The sequence below is a fragment of the Micromys minutus genome, assembly GCF_963924665.1.
Source record: "Micromys minutus genome assembly, chromosome: 23".
Lineage (NCBI taxonomy): Eukaryota > Metazoa > Chordata > Mammalia > Rodentia > Muridae > Micromys > Micromys minutus.
In genome coordinates, this window is record NC_137958.1 from 22215928 (window position 1) to 22234443 (window position 18516).

Consider the following 18516-nt stretch of genomic DNA (forward strand, 5'->3'; position numbering starts at 1 on the left):
ACACACACACACACACACACCCCACATACCTCATTCTCCAAAGAGAAAATAAATCATTGCCTCTCTGTGAGAGACAATAGAAGACTGGAGGAAAGAAAGGATATTGGGTGGAGGAAGAAGGACGGGAGGGGAGAAGCCAAGAAACACATCTAATAGCTCAGTGAAATAACAACAAAGACTTTGGGTGCCGGAAATGTTGCATAGTCAGTGCACAGAGCAGAAAGGAGTGCAGGGCACCTCTAAAAAGCAGAATAAATTCTATTTTCTGAGACAATTTAATATTCCTCCAATGCTGTCGGTTAGCAGTTTAGCAAAGGACCTTTCTATCCTGGATCCTTAACCCACTCTCCCAGAAAATAATCAGGGTCTAAATGAAGGTCAAACATTCAAAAGAAAAGAAAAGAGAAAACATGATTTAAAAAAATTAAAGAAAGGTTAGTAGAAATACTACTCCTTAAGCTTGATTATAAAGATAGGATAATGAACTCATTTTTCTAGTAGCTCTATTGCATCCTGCACACATTATTTATTACATTGTGAGGCCAATTATTTTCTCATTAAAAATTTAGCTACGTTCTTTGTAATGACTGTACCCCCCCCCCAAAAAATACCCTTTTACTGAGATGTTTCCTGAGCCTTAGGACAAGGCTTGTGTTAGAATTGTATCAACTGAGATTGGTCATCCAATAATCAGTTTTTCTCTGAGGGGTAGGGGCTAAACTCTCCGTAGATAAAAACGTAAGTATTAAAATACAGTTAGAAATTGGTTTAGGGAAGTATATAGGTTCTTCTCTAGGGACCATGACCTCATCAGACATGAATAGTTCCTACTGCTAGTTACTAGTTATTAGTTAAATAGTGACATTTACAATAGGAGTCATGAATTTTCTTCTGTTGAGCTCAATATTAGACACTTATTAGGTAACACTAGTAGAACTGCCAGTCTTCCATTCTTAGACAACCACGTCATGCTGGGCACTGTTGTAGTTCATAGGTTTACAGCCGTGTAAAACTATTGATTGCCTTCTTCTACTGGCAGCTTCCATGGCGCCTTCAGATACTATGGAAGTTTAGCCTTGGAGAGGAAGAAATTTCCAGGTCAGTTCCAGCTCAATTCCAAGCCTAATGTGTGGGTGTCCTCAGGAATCCGATCTGAACTTCAAGTTATGGGCGGCAACAAAAGGCAATAATAATAGATTGCTCTTGGGCTAATAACAATAATAATACAAAACAATACAAAGATAAAATGTAATTGCCTATATTTGTTATAATAAAATTAAAAAAAAACTTGCAGGGTTCTACTCGTGTGTTCATGCAAACTCTGGATCAGATATGTTCTGGAAGAGTCCTCGGGTGTGCCTGCACTGACTGTAGATGCTGGAGAATTCTGCTCTTAGATGAGGCGGTCGACAAACCTGAGGTTCCTGAGCTCCCCTGCTGTCAGTGTATGTACCACATCTGCCTCCACCACTGCGTTTCTTGTGTTTGTGCTGTTAATGGTAAAGTCAAGTGCCTTCAATGCTAAAGGTTCAGAAATCTTAAACTGATTCCATGTACCATGCAAGTGTTTTTACAACCTGCATAACCAGTACTTTGTAAAACTTGTTTATGCTTCAACTCTACATAGTGTTTTTTAAAGAAATATATAGTGTTTTTATTTAGGAACCTCCAAACTTGAGTTGGTCTATGTGAAACATTGTCAAGGATACATTTCTCTTTTGAGTACCATCACAGCTGTACAGGGGTTTACACTGGTTCTATTTTTCTACTGTTACTGATAAGCATGTAACACTGATTTTATCCTGCAAATATTTGACATTTCAAATAAATGGATTGTATTAAAAAAAACCTTACAGGGCACTTTTTCATGCCTGAGTTTTTATTATATATTGATGGCTCTTTAAAGAGAGCAGAACATTATAACCCAAGTGATGTAACTTCATTAAGTGTGTGTATCTGTGTGTATGTGTGTGTTTGTGTGTGTGTGTGTGTGTGTGTGTGTGTGTGTGTGTGTATGTTAAGTAAATATTTATTACTGAAGAGGAAGTGAAAAGATTGTAAGAGCCAGAGGACCAGGACATCTGCTACACAGTAGCATCTTTAGTATATGATAGGTAAGCTGTACCCATGAAAACTCAACGATATGGCTGCCTATACAATATCCGCACCATGGGAACATAAGCTAACATGACAATGTGGATAAAAGAAACCTCTCAAGGCCCCATTCCTAGAAATTAATGGCTACTCAAAGAAACCAAGTCATTCTTTCTCAAGGATGAACTCCCATTAGACTATCCAATCCCAAATGGTCAATCCTAAACATGTACACATGTTAATAATGCTAAATAAACTCAGCCGCATATATGTGCATACATATATATGTACATATACATTTATATGTCTGTAATAATAATAATTAAAGAAGATGACATGAATAAAGGGGTTGGAGGGACACAGGTGGAATTAGATGGAGGATACAGTGTGGAAATCATGAAAATATAGAATTCCTTTATCAAATCCTTCCATAAAAATACCCTACAACCCTTTGCCCTGAGCACATCTAAGCTCCTCATCAGAACTAAAACAATCCTCGATGTTGTCTAAAGAAGAACAAGTACACCTTTGCCAAGTCTCAAAGTCCAAAGGTTCCTTCGGGGTCTTACTTGTTACAGCCATCGGGCCTGCTGTCAGAAGGGCCCACCACAGTGTCCATGAATGTTGCAACGTTGGAAAATCCTGCTGGCAACTCATCCCATTCATCAAATTTGATGCCACTGCCCAAGGAGTAGGTGCCTTCGACACACTTACTGCATACCTGGTTCTTCATTTCTAGATACTCTCCAGAGGCACAGGAGAAAGCTGGAAAGCAGAAGATAAAACCATTATCCCTGGAGTCCTGCTGGAAAGCAGAAGATAAAACCATTATCCCTTAACTGTCTCTCCTTCATGTTGTCAGCATAGTTATTTTTATAGAACTCTGATCACATCAGACCCTAAATAAACCCTTCCGGTTGTTGCTTTTTGTGTTCCACATTCTGCCTCGACCTATTTTGCACTACTTACCTATTGATCCAAACAAAATACATGTTAATCCTCTTTTCTTCTACTGTGTCTTTTCTTTCCAGAGATGTTGGACAAATGACCTTCTCTTTCTGGACAACACTAGTTCCTAGGTAAATAATGATCATCTTATGACAGATTACTCCGCCCACGAATCCAAGACAGTCATCTACACCACACACTCCATGGTCTAACAGTCGACTCTCACAACATAGTACACTAAGGGACACAGAGAGACTACTAAAGAAGGGAAGTGCTACTTCTCCACAGAAACTAGGGTCATTATTTTGGGATTCCTAGTTGTACGTAGCATGTGCTAAGCCCAAATGAGATGCTGATCCAGTGAAGAACAACATAAAAGGCCATATCAGAGAGTAGTACAGTAGTAACTAAGCAACTGATCCCCATTCTGAAGCCTTTTAAACATCTTCTACCTTTTCAATATTCACAGTAGCAACCTGGCCATTTATACCAACCCTATCCATGTCTAATGCCAACTTCTCTGTTTTTTTAGGAGTTGGATTAAGCCAGTAGTTTATTCATAAATAACAAGCTTCTAAGTTATTACTCATTAAACAAATGCAAATCAGTGTTGCCAAAGTACATGGCCCTGTGCGGGGTGGAATTAGAGCTCACGCCTGGAAAGGGATGATCTAATCCCTTAATCAGGACATTAAAGAAATAAGAACAAATAAAATGTTCAAATTAGCTGATGAAAGGAAATCTTCCAGCAAAGCCTCAGAGGCTGACACAGTCCTCTTAATACAGTGGAGGACTTAATCAGAAATAAAAACAAGCTGTCTTTGAAAAAGCTAATTAAAGAATTAGAGCCCAAACCTACACACTCAGCCACCTACTCATTCACTAAACTAATATAATAATTCTCTTTAGAAAAGCTTAACCATGCTGCTCAGTGAACTTTTTACATTCAAATCAATATCCTGAAACCAGTAAAACAGACTGTAAGACAGTCAACAAGGTTAGGCAGAAATAGGGCATGTCAACTACAAGATCAAAATTATTCTGGACACAAGGAAGGAAGACCATCTTAGAACAAGGATGTTGTATCTGTTCTTAATCTTGTGACACTGAATGAACTTATGGTCTCTTCGGGTGTTTTGTTTCTGAGATAGCTACAAGTAGCTGCATCACAGGGTTAAGCAATATTAAATAGAACACAAAGTAGTGAGGATAACTACACTGATATACAACACATGCTCATGGGCTGCTAGTTTCAGGAAATGGAGTTTTAGAAAGCAATTTCTTTTAGTTTTGATGCATTGGAATCATCTAGCATACTCAGATTCTAATAACAGTTCTCTAATATGACAACTAATGTCAGAAACAACAAAGCAACGTGAAAGATTGTCTTTTACTTTGAAATAAAAAATAAACATTTTAAATTGAATAGCAATTAATAAAGACGTTTTATTTCACTTTACAGTTTATAATTCATCATGAAGGGAAGTTCCGGGAAGGAACCCAAGGCAGAACCATGGTGGCAAGAACTGAAGCAGAGACCATGGAGAGGTACTGTTCTCAGTTTGCTTTGTTATAGAACCCAGGACCACCAGCCCAGGTATGGCACCACCCACAGTTGGCTATATTTTTCTACGTCATTCAATAAAAAAAAAAAAGTCCTATAGGAATACCAACAATCCAATTTGGTGGAAGCAACTAGCTTGTTCCAAGTTTACAAAAATCTAACTAGTAGATCAGGGCTGTAAATTATTGTGAAAGCACTAAATGTATGGATTCAAGAACTGTGAATAAATTATGCAAATACAGAATTCATAAATCATGAGTATTGACTGTATGTGCAATAAGCTCATGAAGGAAAAACCATTATGTACATAAGCCAAGTTAGAAAACTGAACCACAGTATGTTTAAATCCTCAGATTACTCAGCTACCCAGTCGACAAATAGCATAAATACTCTTTGGTCTAGCTTGCTTGGTTCTAAAAGTACTACCTTAATTTAAAGAATCTGTAAGTCATACAATGACAGTGACCAAAGAGAACCAACTCTAACTAATTCAATACCATCTTTCACACCACCTTTTATTCCCATCAGCTGTTAAGCAATGCTCACCTGAACCATAAAATAATTTCCCACTCTCGCATGTTGCAGAGCACTCCATATATTAAGACTAAAACATATATTTGAAAAATATTTTAGCAAGATCTTAACTTCTATAAGTCCAATAACTGTGTTTATGAATGGAAGATAAAAGTAACATCTGCCCCAAAAAGTTGTAAGAATAGGTAAATGGAGCATTGTTCAATATGCCTGGCATATGTTACAAATAATTTATTAGACTACTCCTATCAGGAACCTGTTAATAGTAACACTGCCATTAGGTTGATGATACCATGTATCTACAGAACAAGTCTGCAGTCTAAGTTGAATGGGTATGTGGCCTTGACAGGCAGGTGTCAAAGGAGGAACTACACATTCTGATTAAAATGTAATTAATTTCACGAGATTATTCTGAGAGTTAGTAATACCTACCTCTGCCTAGCACTCATTGCAGTTGCCTTTCTGAAACTCTCAAGAGTATCATTCATTTTCTCTCTCCACACGTGTCTTGGTACCCAGGCTTTACTTGGAGTCTATGGCACACAACCTCAGTGGTTGCATTCTTTGTTTTGTGTATTTGTCTGTTATTATAGCAGGATAATTTAATTAGGCAGGGTGGTGAAAATTTTTCTAGATATTAGTTGCTTTGTGGTTTGGTTATATTTTATTTTAATCAACTCATCATTTCTAAAGTTAAAATTGAGCTTTTGGAACAACTTTGAAATTCTACAATAACTGAATCAAATTGACAGCAAACTGGAGTTTTGGAAGAAAGAATGTTATATTTCATTGCTTGGACAAAATACCTAAGCAAAGCAAGTTAAAGAAGCTGGGATCAATTTTGGCTCACTTCCACAGGCTTTGGTCCATCTCAGTAGGGCGAGCACGGCAGAACAGATGTCATCACATCTTGGTGGCCAATAAGCAAGAGAATGCCTCTCTAGTCGCTGCTGGTGGCAGCCTATGGAATGGTGCTTTCTACACTAGGGATATGCCTTCTCTTTTCTCTCAGTTCTCTTTGGAAACATCATCCGTTCCACCCAGAACTGCTCCTGGCTAATCTGCTGGGAACTTCTCAGTTCAATCACACTGAGAAGAACAAAAGCAGGGGAGTTGGATGGAGAAGAGGAGAGACAGAAACAGAGACATTGACAGGCACAAAGACTCAGAGGCACAGACACACAGAGACAAAGAGGTAGAGACGTTCTTGTCTAAGGTTGCCACTATTTAACAGTGACCTTGGTCTGGGATTTTAGAGTACCTTACCACAGCATCAACAGGAAGAGTAACTCAAACCCCTAAAGTCTATGCTTCCCAGAAGGCCATACACTAACGCACCATTCTTTTCCATGGCTTCTGCCTCTGTGTTCCAGACATCTGTTTCTACAAACAGAGACTCTGAGGGGCCCAACCACAAATACAAAGAAGACGCTATATTAGTCTGTCACCAAAGGACAGAGCTATGGGCAGCTTTCTTGGCCCTGAAAGTTTCTGTTTTCTTACATTCCATTGGGAATATCCCATTTTCTTCCTCTTCCTAAGTCTTACGGTGAATCAAGAGGCTGTGAAAACTAAAGTCTCTGTGGAAAATAGACCATGACATTAAAAAGCCAAGACATTACATTGATTATACAAGTAAAATGTGCCAAGAAACAGTTATTAAATTGAACTGTTTATAAGCTGACTATCCTCTGTGACTTACATCCATCAATAAAAGTCTATTGTTAATCTTTTTATTACAGAGACTCTTGGTCTTAGTTTTTTTCTCCATCTAGAGACGTTGTGTTTTAAAAGACTATGGCTACAAATTACATGTATTCATATATCACCTATTTTTCGCTATTTTCACTCCAATTATTGCATTACTAAAATATGTTTTCTGGACCATAAACAGCAGGAATAGTAGCCATAAAAGAATTTTCATTTGCTTCTTTAGTGAGATGTTGACAATACAGTACACTATGTAATCTTATTATAAGGATCACAATAACAAGCTCAATTTAAGCAGCAAGTACTTTCTACTATTTAGCATTTGACAAAAATTAGGCACCAGGGATACGGTAGCAAGTAAGACAGGATTCATTCTGTCTCTGTGCTTACAAAGCTGCTACAATTAGCCTGGTCTTCCTCAAAATCAGTTTTAGCTACATTTCATTTCCCTGAGCTTAAACTCATAAAGCCCATCTCAACGAAACATATGTAATAATAAATTTGTGGGGAAATGTTAAATCTAGAATCAAGAAGCATTGGCACACCGACTCGCTTCAACTGACTCATCTCATTTACTAAAATACATACTTTCAGAGCCATAGTCATCCACTTTCCTGTACATGGAGACCTTTGTGACTGTTAAAATAGTCACAATCATAGATAAAGGCTGAAGAAGGGCATAGTTCTGGTTACAGGGCCTGGAAGTACACTTTACTTCCATCTATAATTTAACCAACTGATTGTTGTCATCAAATAATCAATACTTAGTTGTATACTAGGCTTATCATCGTAGTGCTTCTAGAGAAAGAAGAAGAGGAAGAGGTGTCTGGGAGAAAATGAACTGCATTCTCAGCCCTTGCATCTTACTGACTTCAGACCCAGAGGTGAGGACAGCACTTCCATACTCACCCTTTCAGATCTTACTTGTGCAATTCCTAAACAGAAAAAATAATTCACGCTCTCTCTCCCTCTCCTCTCCCTCTCCTCTTCCCCTCCCTTTCCCCCTCCCTCCATCTATCTACCTATCTACCTATCTATCTATCTCATTCTGCAAAAATGAGAAGGAAGCCAAGTCATCACATTGAAACAGACTATTTCTTGCCATTCCTCTGATTCACAGGAGGCCAGCTTCCCTTGGCTTAAAGGGAAAGTGTGTCCCTTTTAACTAATGACATTCCACTTATCTTAAAAAGACATTTTCCTCCAAGGAGGGCTGGCAGTGACCTGTCAATTGCCTGCCGTGTTCAATCTAAAGCAGGATGAGACTCAGAGAAGACAACTTATCCAGATTCTGAGAATAGAATTTGTTCCCCCAGAACAACTGCACAAAAAGTATTAACAAGCTATATAAGTGTTCCACTATAATTTATAAGTTATTGGTTTTAAGTCTTGACTTGATTACATATAAAAATGAATCTGTGATAGCTAATCAATCATTTTCTATCAGGATGGTTAAAGGACTTTTGAGATCTAGTTACAGGGCCTTTGAATCTGTACCCGCATAGCACTGTCCACCTCTTTGAACATCTTTACTGGCTCTCACAGCACTCTATCTGTCTGCTTCTGTTCTAGCATTTGACCATGATGCTACAACGAAACTAAGAAAGCCACTGCATCCACTTAAAGCAGAAAGGACAGCATTAGGAAAACTTTTGCCCTAGAAGTCAAAAGACATAAATTCTAGGTCTAGCATGACCACAAAGCTACCTGAAGTAATGTGTGCAGTTACCATGCGAGCAGAAGCTACATGGCTAAATGATCAGAACTGGACTTTCAAAGTCAAATCCTGCCAGTAATGACATCTCACTTCCCATTAAGAAAAAGTGTGGATCTTGCAGCTGGAATTTCTAAGATTTAAGTTGTGAGCACCTTAGAGAATAAAAATTAGAGAAAAAAAAATATACCTCTCACCGTACAAAATGAAAGTTAGGAGTTCCACAGAGGTACATTCATAAAACCAATTCTGGCTAACCTTTCAACTGCCATTCTAAGGAATATTAATGAGAGTATTGTCTCTCCTATCTAAACACTGATTCTCACAACACATCTCCTTTACGCACATCCTCATATGGTCAAGTCAGGTCGAATTCCTGAACAACAGGACCAATCAATCAGGGGAGTGGAGCTGTGTAAAACAACAGGCAATCCTCGTTAAATTAGCAGAACACCTAAAATTATTCCATTCTTTTTAAGGTAAGCAAAGGACATTTTCATCTTTAAAAGACAATGAAAAATACAAACGTATCCTACTATAGTTTACTGATGTTAATGGTTTATCACAAAGGAAACAAGTCTCAGTTCATTGAGAACAAAATGACCTAAGGTTCATAAGAAGATAAAAGACAGAAAAGGAGGAAAGGGGAGTAAGAGAGAGGGAAGGGAAGAGAGGGAGGGAACAGAGCAATAATATCAAAGGTTAAAGAAAGAAATATGTGTAGAGCACTTGGTGACTCACCAAAGAAGGCAATGCAGCACATGTATGAAACTGTTCTTCTTACCTCAGGTTGTGCCCCAAGCTCTTAGCACTTCTGTCCTTCAAAAGTACCCGCCATCTTCTCCCTTCTGAGGGTCTCTCCAAACCCTCTGCAGTCTTGAGAGTTCAATGCCCTCCCTCCCTCCCTCAGATAAACTCCCTAAACCACAGCCCCCATCAAACATTACTATTGCCATACTCTGTTTCTGGCTGTTCTCAATAGTTTTGTGAGATTTAAAAATCTCATCTCTTAAGGTTGTCACCCACTCCCAGTCTCTCACCTGCCACTTATGGGACCCTGAGTACAGTCAAGGTCCCACCTAAAAATGAACACCCGCATTCCTACACTGAACCTCTTGAGAACAAAGTGATCTTGTCTTGGTCCACACAGAATGAATTCTTATAAGACTTATTAAATATTTGTGTTTCATCAACAAACACATATCCTATGAGACTGTGAGTTAGGGGAACCAGAGTATTTGAGTTGACGGAGTACTGTAGAATTCTAGAACCTTTTAAAGAGTCAATAGAAGATTCCAGCTGTCTTCCTACTGCGTATTCTACATTGCAAGAAATGAAATTCTAAATGAAAAATTTCCATAGATAAAAATCCTGCCTATTTTTGGTATTTGTCAAATAAGGAAAGCATATGCTACATAAAAAGCATTGATATGCTAGGCACAAATTAGCCAAACTCTGTATATTACTATAAACTTTCTCAATGTTCTACATACTAGACTCTACTTTTTCCAAAAAAAAAAAAAAAAAAAAAAAAACTCATACAAATAAAAATAAAGTCTACAGAGATGTTAAGCCAACTTAACCCACAAGAGTATATCTGAGCCTTTAGACCTAATATTCTCAAAGTTCCATTCTATCTATCTTATACGTATCAATTTTTACCAAGAGTGAGATATTAGGAAAGCGTGAGGGATGAGCACTGGTCTAGTGTGCTCTGTGCCATGATCCAAAGGGGCAGTACCATAGTGTTAAGAAGATGACTTAAGCTGGGCAGTGGTGGTGCACACCTTTAATCCCAGCACAGAGAAGGCAGAGGAGGTGATTTCAAAGCCAGCCTCATCTACAGAGTGAGTTCCATGGCAGTCAGTGCTACACAGATAAACCCAGTCTCAAAATACAAGAAAAAAAAAAGATAGTCTCAGTTCTGGGGCTTTGTCTGGTTTGAACCTATGCAGGTCTTGTGTACGCTGTCAGTCTCTGAGAATTCATGTGGCCATCAGTCCTGTTGTGTCTCGAAGATGCTGTTTGCTTGGCTTTATCCACCACCTTTTTAACATTTACATTCTTGTTTACCTCTACCTTCTCACATAGATCCCTGGGCCTTGATGGAAGGGGTTTGATAAAGACAAATCAATCACATTCCAGGGGTTGGCCAACATAAAATGGACTCCATATGTATACTCGTGGCAGGGGAGAAGAAAGATTTGGTTTTGTTTGGTATTGTATTTTGTCTTATAGATTTTCTTTTTCTTACTTTTTGTACTGTTTTCTTTTTTAATTTGTTTATTTTTTGAAAGAGAGAAAAAGAGAATAAAAAAATGAAGTTGAATGGACAGGGAGGTAAGAAGATCTTTAAAAAGTTGGGGAATATGATCAAAATAAATTCTAATAAAAGTGGTCCACATCCTCAACTGTCTGGTGTCCAATGTTAGTTCTGTGACCTAAGTGTTTCCAGGCATTACTTCAGTTCTTCTGTTTAAAGCACTTCAGAGATACAATGGGAGCTGGTTTTGAGGCTGTTGTAATAACTAAATAATTTTGGTCATGCACATATAGCCTTTAAATCTGTGTCTACTACACGACAAAGATTATTTGTTCTTAGTACTTCAACTACTATTCCTACTAAACCCTACTGCATATTTATGGCTCCAGGGAAACAAATTGTACTTTCTAGCTCATAATCCCTGAACCTGTGGCTGTCTTTAGGTTGAAATCCATTGTTCTTCGCATGACCCAGGAGAAGACTGTGCCATTCACCAGAACCTCAGACTCACCAACATTTACCTTCAAAGTGAGTCATGCAGTCTTCACAGAGGACTCAGGAAAATCCAAACTCATCCCAATCAGCATGTATCCCTATGCCACAGCAAGCTACTTTATGCCACCAAGATGAAGAACTTTAAAACCCACTTGGGGCAGGGTGTCCTCGGTGAATTAACATGGCTGGTACCAAATGTATGGAGCTTAAATCTCATTATAGCCCTAAAGCAGGCTACATGTTTGTCCCACATGAACCAAATGAGAGATTAATAGTTTTCCAAGGTTGCTCAGCGGGTGACAGATGACTCTGAGCTTCCACTGTGAGGCATTTGATGCCACCTGAGTACCTTCTGTCCTTGGTGAGGTCATCCTGGATAATACAATTCCCACCTTTCACACCTTTCTGACTTCTCCCTTGCTGAAATGAAAACATGAAAATGTTCACGATTTTCTATCCTTGTCAGTAAGCATAAGGGATATTTAATAAATGCTTCTTCAATGAATGAATTAAAGCTCAATAAATATTATGAAGTAAGTATTTTTTCTTGGGGACAAACAGGTTAGAACTAAGGTGAGGTGATTGGACACCAGTAAGAGCCATTATCAAGAAACTAGAGTAGAAATGCTGCAATGGAAACTCAAAGCATAACTAACTTCCTATAAAATTTATTACATTAGTCAAGCATAATTTTTCCTCGAAGATTTTAATGGATAATGGAAATGCAACTGCATATATATGGTATATAAAGCGATACAGTGATGTACATGTTCTAGATAAAATTTGAATTAATCTAATTAACATATCTCTTACTCCAAATAATTGGCATTTATTCCTCCTGACTAAATGAAACATTATGCATCTTACTAACATGTTCCCATTCTACTCCCTGCTTCTGTGACTTCAGCTGGGTGTGATTTCACAAGTGAGTGAGGTTGCGGTGTTTGCTTTTCTGCTTCTATAGTGTTCTTCGTGATTCCCTGAGCATAATGACTTCCAACATCACCCACACTTAAAAAATGATGTAACTCGTAACTTTCTGAAGACAGTATAGAACTTTATTGTAAACACAGTTGATATTTTCTTTTATCGATTTTTTCTTTTGCTTTATATAGTTTTTGAAACAGAATAATATTTTGTAACCTAGGCTGTTCTTGAATGTTTATGAAATCCAGACTGGCTCCAAATTCAAGGAAATCTTCCTACATCAGCCTTCCACATACAGGTTTCACACACATGAAGCACACACACACACATCCATTTCTTAAAAGAGGCATGTGTGTGTGTGTGTGTGTGTGTGTGTGTGTGTGTAAGTATGTATGTTTCTGCACAGAAGAATGCACACATATGTGTGTGGATATACATGTCTTTATTCATCCATGGAGGGCATGAAGTATCCTCTTTCTGTCTCTGCTCTGCTCCTTTGAAGCAGGTAACTCTTTGACTCTGGGGCTTGTGTTTTCTCAGTTAGGTGATGAGATCTTTATGCCTCTGCCTACGAGGAACTGGACATCGGTTTTTTGTAGGTGGTGAGATCTAAACTCCAGTCATCAGGACCACAGAACAACAGTTCTTCATGATTAAATGCTTTCTCATGCCCTTCCATTAATGTTTTGATAATTAAACTAATTCAACAACTTAGTAATCATGAATAATGACACAATAAACAACACTAGTCAGGTACCCTTTGATGTCAGGATTTCAAAATCTTAAGATATGTTCCCACAAGGAGGATTGCTGGATTGCATGGTAATTCTGCCTTCAGGATTAAATGTTATTAGTGTGTATTGATTACACAGAATAGTAGTTTCTTTGTGACATTATCTAACAATGTATTGCATACTCTTATCATGTGTATTTCCCCATCACTAACACTTGCCTGCTCCTCACCCCTTCTTCCCTTAATGCTCCACATCCAAGAGAAAATACATGATCCTCATTTTTCTCGGTGTGGGTTGTACTACTTAACATGATTCTGTCCAATTCCATCTATTTTCCTTTTTCACAGTTGGGCAAGAAACCACCCAATATTACTTTCCTGAATTGCTGTACTAATTTACATGTGTACTAACAGTATAAGGGTCTATTTTTCTCTATACTTTCTGCATTTATCTTTATTGATTAATAATAGCCATCATGAAAGGTATGAATAGCATATTCCCTATAGCTTTTACTGCATTTCCATGGTTCTAGAGATGATAGACAACTCTACATAGGGTTGTCAACCATTGATATCCTTTTTGAGAAATATAATTATATATATTCAGGTCATTGTTTTGTTTTGATATCAGATGTTCTAGTTCCCTGTTTATCTGATATCATAAACCCTCCGTTAGCCTTGCAAATAGCTTTTACAATTCTGTAGGTTACCACTGACCTAAAATGTCCTGTACTGGGTTGTTGTTTAGTTTGTTGTGTTTGGTGTTTACCTCTGAGCCTTTGAGTCAAATGCAAAATAATTCCAGTTCATCCCAAGAACACATACTCTTACCTCTATGTTCCTCTTGTAGTTCACTACCAAATCTGAAGTTTAAATCCTTCATCCACTCTGAATATGATGTGTGGTAAAGGTCCTATTTTTCCCCTTTTGCATGTGGATCCTCTCTTTTCTAATGCTTTATTAGCAAAACGGCTCTTCACTATAGCATATTTTTGGCACTCACTGGTCCTCAGCTATCGTCATAGTAGTGGGTCCTTTATCCAGTAATTCAAACATCTTTGTCTGGGACACTCTTTTGAGACATTTCATCTGTTGTCTTCAATCTGAACATGAAGAGGCCTCCAAGGACTGCAGTCATGATGAAGTTTGTATCTTCCCATGTTCCTACTTCGGAGGGTCAGACCACCAGGGATTCTTTATGACTCTTAACACTCTTAACCCAAGTCTCAGCTGGTAATTGTTTGGATTCTATCTGCCAAGGGATCTGATCTGAACAGCAGAACCTTCCAGGTTGCCTGTGTTTATGCATCTTACTTCCTTTGGGTATCGACTTCATTCCATTATAGTGAGAAAAAGATACTTGAAAAGATTTCAATCGTTTCAACAGATTCCAGTCCAAATGTCTATCCTAAATATATAGCTTTGGATTTGATTAATTTTACTGTGTGATGTTTATTTATTTACAAAGTTTTACAATAAAGTCTATAAAATATAAACGTGTATTTTATAAAGTTATATAAAGTTGAAAATATATGTTTTACAACTTAGCATGTGAGCATTCCTTCAGAACATTGAACACATATCTGAGAAGATATGTATCATGATGCAACTGAAAATAACACTAGCTGTTAGGCCCTCTGGCCTAAGAACTCTTAACTCTACCTTTCTCTTAACAGTTTTTCTTTAGGGTAGACTTTCATTACCATAATTGAAATATAAAAGTCTCCTACTATTGTTGTACTGTTTTTATTTATCTCTTCAAATGTGTCAATGTTGGCTTTACACACTTAAGGGCTCTGATGTTCAGTATATTTGAAGTTTTTCCATCTTGCTGTTGTTTTGGCTCATAACTATGTTGCTGTCTACCTCTCTCTTTTTCTCACACATGTAAACACAGTCTCCCTTTGCCTCTACAAACAAATAATATCTATTATAACTGCACATTTATTAACTGTGCATTTCTCAGAAACCATTAGATATGGGTCATAAAAAATATTTGAAAAAAAATGAGAAAAGTATGTACCCAAAGACTTGTAAAACTATTCTGAGCATAGCACTTATTGATCCAAGTAAAATGAGTATTAATTTACAATCAGTCATTGAAATATAAAAATATAAATGTATGCATGCATAGCCATATAAAAGTTATATTTCATTAAAGCCACATTAATTCCTTAGCTCCTATATGGGAATTACAAAAGTAATTGTAATTATTATATACACATGTTTACTGCTTATAAAATACATCTTACTATATACATTTGAGTGTATATTTGATTACTTATATCCTATATATCATTGATTGGCTTATATAACAACAATACTGAAGCACACAATTAAACAAAGTTCACAACACAAAATTTGTTTGGTGGTTACTTTCTAAATGAAGTATCTTGAGTAGTTATCCTCAATTAGAAAAATCCTCTACTGGTTGCAAAAGAAGGGACCTAAGGAGCTGAAAGGGGTTGCAACCTCATGGGAAGATAACATTATCAACCAAACAACCCCCCCCAAAACTCCCATGGAGTAAAACACCAACCTTTGTGTGCACCTTGAGAGACCTATTGATCCAGTTGCATATGTACCTGCAGATAGTAGTGTCTGGCCTCAATGTGAGAAGAGACTTTTGTTCCAGAGAGGGCAAGTTTTCCCAATGTAGGGGAATGTCAAGGCAATGGGGTGGAGAGGGGGATCAGAAGGGAGTACACCTTTGTGAAGGCAAATGGAGGGTGAGGGAGAATGGGAGCCGGGCGGGGTAAAAAGATAACATCTCAAATGTAAAGAGTATGTAATTTAAAAAAAGAAATTGAAAAATTCTCTATTTAAAATTGTTCTTGAAATTATGATTTTGGAAATACCTGAAGGAGTGAGCAATAAATCAATGTATGCCATGTCCACCAAAATGTATGAGAATATAAAAGAAACAGATACACTTATTTTTATTTCAGTGATTTAGACCTCTCTAAAAATATGTAAAGGTAAAGAAACTCTCTTCACCATCATATCTCTCAAGAGAGCCAGGGCCTCACCTCTCACTTCTAAGGCTTGGTTTGAAGCCAAAAGGCCTCCATCTCTGGGGTGTGTGGTTACAGTAGGAAATTGCTCAAAGATGACCACTATTTTTGACAATCTAAAAGCATCAAAGGTACCCCAAGTCTTAAAAAGTACTTTGGAAACTCTTCTGCTTCAAGGGAAAAAGAGGATAGTGGACCAGAAGTGGGGTTGAAAGAGGGCTACAGGCTCTTGTTCTAAGATTGGGATGAACAGTGCAGTGGTTCAGGAGGCGTGCTACTTCCAAGGCCCTACAGATAATAAACACGCTATCTGCAAGGTCCTATTGAGAATAGGCATGCTACCTGCAAGACCCTGATGGTGGATTATAAGCACTTATAGATAATAGACTTGGCGCCAGGGCCTTGGGAGAAGCAGCCAAGTTCCCAGTGAGTGAGCTGAAGCGAACAGGGAAATGCAGAAGGATGAGGTCATCTCAGTGCCCAGGGCAGCACTAGGAAACTGACCAGCTCTCTCCAGCAGAATGGACAACAGAGACTGAAACAAGTGTCATTAACAGAGGTCTCTCTCCCTGCCTTTCCAGAGCCCTACAAGCTCTGGAATCACATATACCCAGGGATTCGACATAACAAAAGCTGATATATGACTTCTTTTTACCTCTGAGGAGATTTGCAACTTGATTCTAGATGGTCTTGAAAAACAAATATATTGTAGAGTTTACCCAATTTTCTGGAAAAGTTGATTTCATGATTATTCCTCAGGAAAGGACTCTACTGGCCCACCTTTTAAAAAGACCTATGTAATTACATGTCAAGAACCTATAGTAGTTTCAACAAAGACCAACATCTGGGTTTGATGAAATTTAGAAACCCTAAGTCAGAGAAAATCATATCCTGCATAACCACCGCCCTACCTCCCTTTTACTTCAAGTCACCACGTTCTACTTTTTTTTAATGATATTTTTAAACATGTACAATTTATCTCATTAAATCTCAGTAAACACCATTCAAAATGTACTATTATGCATACTACATTGATAAGCAAAATTCACAAAAAAAATTTATTTACCAAGTAAATGTTTAAGTGGCCTGTTGGTAGTAAATGCCTAAAATCCTGGCGTGTGAGAGGTGGAGATAGGACCATGGTTCAGAGTCAGCGTTGGCACATAGAGACCTCAGAGTGAGGTCCTGTCTCAGCCCTTCATTCCTGAGCCTCCCTGTTATGTGTTGTTGGGCACAGATGCCAGGCAAGCCTCTGCTATGTCCTCATCCGTCACACATTTAACAAGCCTTTTGTTTACCCTTGACGGTTTCATACGTGTGTTCACTGTTCCTTGATAATATTCACTCCCAACACTTCTCAACAGCTTCCCATTTATCTCCCAGCAGGTTCCTTTGCCACCTTTATGTCGTGTGTGTGTGTGTGTGTGTGTGTGTGTGTGTGTGTGTGTGAGAGAGAGAGAGAGAGAAGAGAGAGAGAGAGAGAGAGAGAGAGAGAGAGAGAGAGAGAGAGAGAGACTCACTTAAACTGGTTATTGCTGCCTGATGGAATATTCACTGGTGACCTGGGCTTGACCTTGTGCACCACGTTCTACTTTTTAATCTGTTTTCTTCTGTCTGAGACAACTGCTAAGTTCCAAGAGACCTAAAAGCACCTTGGCCACATCCTCAATGAAGACAGGTTAGCTCTGTAATCAAATATATCTGTGGTGGAGTCTTAGATCTGCCACATGCAGACCTGGGCAAAGTTACTGTCCCACATCAAGCCTATATTTTCCCTCCAATACAAGGACTGTTGTAGCTTATATACACTCCTAATATGAAAAGCTCAATTTCCCCCAAATCTGAGTTTTCTATGTATACCAAATTTTCTCCTTGTGGAGAAAATTCTACAGCAAAATTTCCTGTAACAAATAATTTTTACTATTACATAAAAACAATCATAGGTGAGGTATTTAAGATACATATGAAACACAAATGAATTTTCTGTTTGTATTTGAATACTATCCCCCAAGATATCTCACTATGTGTGTGCAAATATTCCAGAGATAGCCTAGGACAAGATCCAGCTGCAAGTACCATGCTGGTCTTGATTTCATAATAAAAAAAAATGGTGTTTATGATCAACAATAGAAATCTAAGGTGCTGGAGACTGGAGATATTTAAGCAATGTGAAAAATATTATGATATGACTGGGCTTCTAAGTTAATTAGACCTCCTAACTGACTTGTGAGCTTTAAAATAATCTCCTTTTAGCATACCAAAGAAATAGGAAATCTTTTTAATGAAAATATTCTCTGTCAGCTCTAGAACCCAGGGCCACAGCTGGTTTATTTCACTGCATAAACTTCCAACTGGAAAAAAAAAATGATGTTTTAGAAGGAAATTTGTAAATAAAAATCAATTTGACCACATCTGTGTAAACACTGAATAATTGCTGGAAAACATGATATTGGATGTAATATTATCAAGCAATCACATGGTCATTCTACAAGTTACACTTAAAATAATTAAACTATTTCA

General features: G+C 37.9%; 1 protein-coding gene across 1 annotated transcript in view; it reads right to left on the minus strand.

Annotated features, from left to right (window-relative positions):
• ELAPOR2 (endosome-lysosome associated apoptosis and autophagy regulator family member 2) overlaps positions 1 to 18516 on the minus strand; it is a gene marked incomplete at both ends in the record, with an annotated part of 155411 nt that overhangs the window by 64495 nt on the left and 72400 nt on the right. The window contains one exon of the mRNA XM_080936073.1: positions 2664 to 2859. Within this exon, the coding sequence (XP_080792199.1) occupies positions 2664 to 2859 (196 nt within the window). The remainder of the gene's footprint in view (positions 1 to 2663; positions 2860 to 18516) is intronic.